Raw genomic sequence first — 4,520 nt, 5'->3', positions numbered from 1 at the left:
AATTTGTTCTCGGTGCTGAGGACATTAGTAAGCCATACCTGGACCAGACAAAGCCTTTCACGACGTCCTGTAAACTCTTCTCCGAAAACCTTTCTTTGCACATTATCTCGTTTTGCCTTGAGCACTTCTATGTCTTTCTTCAAAGCAGCTAGAATATATAACTTCCGTGAGTGCCAAGACATTGAGAGACTTGATTCACCACTTGGTCACAATGGCATGGTTGAAGAATATTGCAAAGGTGTCACTGTATTGCATTGTGGGAAAAATAGACTTTAATTTCTATGATAAGTTTGTGAGACCAAGTCAAGGTCATAAATTTGACCATCTGTGTTTCAAAAAAAAAAAAATTAGACCATCTAGCTCAAAGTATTTGATAAGTCGTTAAAAAAATAACTTGTAAAGTTAGCTTACGTCTTTATCCCTCAACCCATGGTGCTCTATATAAACAAATCACATTTTCTTGATTTATAATTCACCACCTTAAAGATGTACGTTACAAGGCATCTCTCGGAATGCCAGAGAAACTTCACACAAACGTTGCCGGAAGGCCCAAACTCAGGTGTACTTGTGATTCAAGATGAAGAGTCAAAGCCGAGCCGACTTGTTGCTTCGGATATCTTGCTACGCTGGTGAACTCAAAGGCTTACCGTTCCCACAGAACGCAGAGCTGATTGTGACGTACAGAACCGGAGGTGAAAACAGGCGCAGTTTCTTAGACCCGGTTCTGTTCATTCCGGTTCCTGGACAGCCTCTGTTTTTGAACCGTTATTATGTCATTAAAAGACGTGGGAAGCACTCAGGGTATGTATATCCAAATAATCTTTGAGTTATTTTATCTGTGTTTTGGTTCATGAAAATAGATTATAGCATTTTGTTTGGTTCGGTTTGATATAATTTTCCATTAGTTTCTTCACAAATTGTATCTTAATATGAAAATTTTATTTTCTTTTAAGTAACGCTTTGAGGTTTCAATCCATATATTTTTAATAAATCGAAGCTGAGAGACCTAACTTGCCCAACAAAACTCCTAAAACCCTAGTTTTTTTTTCTTGCAGAGGATCTTCGGAAAGTGCAAAAGAAGAAGACAGAGTCCCCTCCTGCTTTTGCTTTAGCTACGTTCCTGATGCTAAGCCACAAGAAGCAGATCCTTATGACATATACCAACAATTCGAGATCCATCAACGCCCAGCATCATCTGGTCGTTACACAGCCACATCTGTTGCTCCTAATGGTATACCACCTAGGTTCCTTAAGAGAAAGTATTGGACCGTTGGGTACTCGAACTCTCAAGACTTTGGTTTGACAGATGATGCAAAGGGAATCAACGCTAAGCTTCGTTCCGAGTTTCCCAAAGATGTGAACACAAGCGTTGTGGTAGGAAAATGGTATGTTCCTTTCATATTCGTGAAAGAAGGAGACGCAAAGGATCAGATTAAAAACTCAACTTATTACAGTTATGAATCTTAAACAAAGATGGGAAGAGGTTTACTCATGTAGTTACAACAAAGAAGAAAGTGAGGTGGTAGTTGATGTTGAAGTAGAAACAAAAGTGGTGAAGCTTGATGGAGAAGTAACCAATCTGAGAGAGACAAGAGCTGATGGATTTCTTTGGTTTAGTGTCTTAAGGGAAGAGAGACAAGACAAGAAGATAGGTCTCGGTTCAGTGGTCGTGGAGAGGATTAAGTGGGAAGAGGAGAGGTTCGGGTGGTTAAACAAAGGCGACGAAGTAAGGTCTAGCATCAAGAGAACAGAGAGATTCGAAGGCGGTTCATCACACTGGAAGAGTTATAAATGCTATGTGTTGGTAGAGAGCTTTGAATTAAAGAGAATGAATGCGAGTCTGGTGTTGACATATGAGTTTAGACATGTTGATAAGTTGAAGAGCAAGTGGGTTTAGGGTTTATTCAGCTTCTGTGTGTGTCATGTGTGCAATTTAAGGTGTGCAATTAATTTAATTAAAGCTCTTATCCATTCATGTAAACTCTGTATAATGAATAATCCAGAACTGGTTTGAATAATTATCTTAATATAAAAACAAAACCTCTCTCTACACTAAAACAACTTAAGATGAACCCTTCTCTTTTTGCATCCCAGCTTCTTCTAACCGCCACCATGTGGACTCACGTTTCGCATCAACTTACAGATTATTTGGATTCATTTTCTCTAAACTTAGCAAGACCTTCTTTGAAGAACTCTGGATCAAAAAAAAAAAAAAACTCTGGATCAATGTCATTAGATATCTTCTGCACGTTCAGCGTTAAGCTATGAACAGCTTTGTGTGTCATGGGAGTTTGGTGTTAACATTCTTTTAAACATATGCTGTTTTATCTATTCCATTTAAGGAGTAGCCAAAATATCACAGGAGACAAAACCAATGGCCTCAGCCACAAGCCGGACAAACCGTCTCCTGAGATAATAGCACTACACTAGGGAGACAAGCCGGAATACTTCCGGAGACAACAACTACAACAAACTATAAGAACTAAACACTCTGAACATAAGATAAAGAACACCAATTCACTGCTTAAAACTAGACTAGCCCAAACCAAAGGCCAATCTCCAAAAAATACAAATCCGACATCATTAATGATTTTATTTTTTAAAGTTGATATATATCCATTGAAGGAAAGCACAAATTACACATCATTCAGTATTTAAAACCGGAGCCTTTGTATTTTTCCTCGATGATCATGTTGATTTTATTTTCCATCTCATGAGTCAGATGATTCTTGGAGTCGCCCACTTCTCCTTTGCGGAAATAATTAGAATGATGCACATCGTACTTACTTCCAGTCTTGTTGATCTCCATACTGCTCAGACTACGCAGAGAACAAAGTTCCAAGATCTTGTCCACAGATCCGCTCTCTTCTTCTTCTTCCTCCTCGGTGAATGGACAACCCAAGAACTCTGCAAGTCTCTTAACCTGAACAGCAGGATCTGACTTCATTTCCTCGTACCTCATGAAGAGGACATGCTTGGGATATTCCAAGCTACCTCTCCAATAGCTTAGTACATGTTCCCAAAAGGGTCCAAAATAGCCAACTCCATTGCATAACGACTCAAATAAAGACTCTAGAAGCCTTTTGTCTAATTCTTTTTGAAGATAAGCGCACCTGAAATACCATTGCGATACCAACACGTCCTTCACGTCCCTGCACACGTATACGATCTTGCATGGAGAGTCCTCGAAGGGTATTTGAAGCGTATGTAACGGCATGTGTGTCGAGAACAGCCTGGGAGATGAGAACTTGGTCAGGTCAGGTGTTGAGCTTTTGAGATACAAACCGAACTCCAAGAAGGGTACTATGCCATGAGGATTATCTGATTGCAGAGGGTGAAGCGCATCAGAAGAAGAAATGTCCTTCAATCTCTCAAGGAGAGCGACAGTGAGAGCTTTGAGCCAAGTGGTGCCAGATTTAGGGTAAGAAGCGATGATTATGTCGGTTTCTTGAGGCTTGAAACCTTTCTGGAAGTTCAGGACACCTTGGAGGGTGTTGGGATAGTACCAACATCCTTGGTAGTTGTAGAGCTTCCCTATAAAATCTTTGGTCGAAGGAAGCGAAGAGATTAATGTCTTGGTTTCTTCGCTTAAGTTATCATCTCTCAACTGCTCGGGGAGCTCCTTCTCATTCATTTTTAGTGAGTTTTGTGGTGATAAAATTCTGATTTTCTCCAAATGCAAAGATCACAATTTATAGCTGGATGCTTTGGGAGGTGGATCACTGCTTATTTAAGAAAAATACTTAGGTTCACTCCTGAGTGAACTTCTTAAATTCACCTCACCTTTATTAACCTATCAAATCGCCACGTAGGATTAACGACAAAAAATATTAAATACATTTTTTAAAAGCCAAAATTTTTTTTAAATGTCAATTTTAACAAAATTAATACCGTAAACTAAATTCTAAATCCAAACCGTAACCCTAAACCTAAACTCTATACCCTAAACCCAAATCCTAAGCCCTAAACCCAAACCCTATACCCTAAATTCTAGATTCTATATCCTAAAATAAAATTATATATCCTAAACCCATACACTAAACCCAAACCCTATACCCTAAAATCAAATTCTATACCCTAAAACTAAGCTCTAAACCCTAAACACAAACCCTTGAGGGTATATGGTTTGGGTTTAGGGTTACGGTTTGGATTTAGAGTTTATTTTACGGTATTAATTTTGTTAAAATTGACATTTAAAAGATTTTTTGAATTTTTAAAAATGTATTTGATATTTTTTTATCATTAATCCTACGTGGAGATTTAATTGGTTAATAGAAGTGAGGTGAATTTAAGAAGTTCACCTCAGGGGTGAACCTAAGTATTGTTCCTTATTTAAATATATATATACTAGATTACGATGCGTGCTTGCGTATGATAACCATTATTATACTCCCTCCCTACCATTTTAATTGGTGTTTAAGCATTTTTATTTTGTTTCATAATAAATGATGTTCTCACATTTCAAAATAAAATTTAATATCAATTAAAATTTGCAACCAATTACAAAATACTACATGTTT

General features: G+C 37.9%; 1 protein-coding gene and 1 pseudogene across 1 annotated transcript; one reads left to right on the top strand and one right to left on the bottom strand.

Moving 5' to 3' along the window:
- The first annotated feature begins 486 nt into the window (after window positions 1-486).
- On the top strand, window positions 487-1,943 carry LOC130507275 (uncharacterized; annotated as a pseudogene).
- Window positions 1,944-2,581: 638 nt separating this feature from the next.
- LOC130507276 (cytosolic sulfotransferase 1-like) lies at window positions 2,582-3,634 on the bottom strand. Its single transcript, XM_057001986.1, has one exon. It carries the CDS (start codon window positions 3,632-3,634, stop codon window positions 2,648-2,650), a length of 987 nt encoding a protein of 328 aa, XP_056857966.1. The 3' UTR covers window positions 2,582-2,647.
- Window positions 3,635-4,520: the final 886 nt, after the last annotated feature.

Source organism: Raphanus sativus, unplaced genomic scaffold (genome assembly GCF_000801105.2).
Source record: "Raphanus sativus cultivar WK10039 unplaced genomic scaffold, ASM80110v3 Scaffold4253, whole genome shotgun sequence".
NCBI classification, from domain to species: Eukaryota; Viridiplantae; Streptophyta; class Magnoliopsida; order Brassicales; family Brassicaceae; genus Raphanus; species Raphanus sativus.
Note: the sequence above shows the minus strand (reverse complement) of the source record. Positions and strands in the feature narration are given on the sequence as shown.

What these genes read in the sequence shown, in the direction of transcription:
- LOC130507276 (XM_057001986.1), bottom strand. Translation starts at nt 3,634, where the DNA reads ATGAATGAGAAGGAGCTCCCCGAGCAGTTGAGAGATGATAACTTAAGC.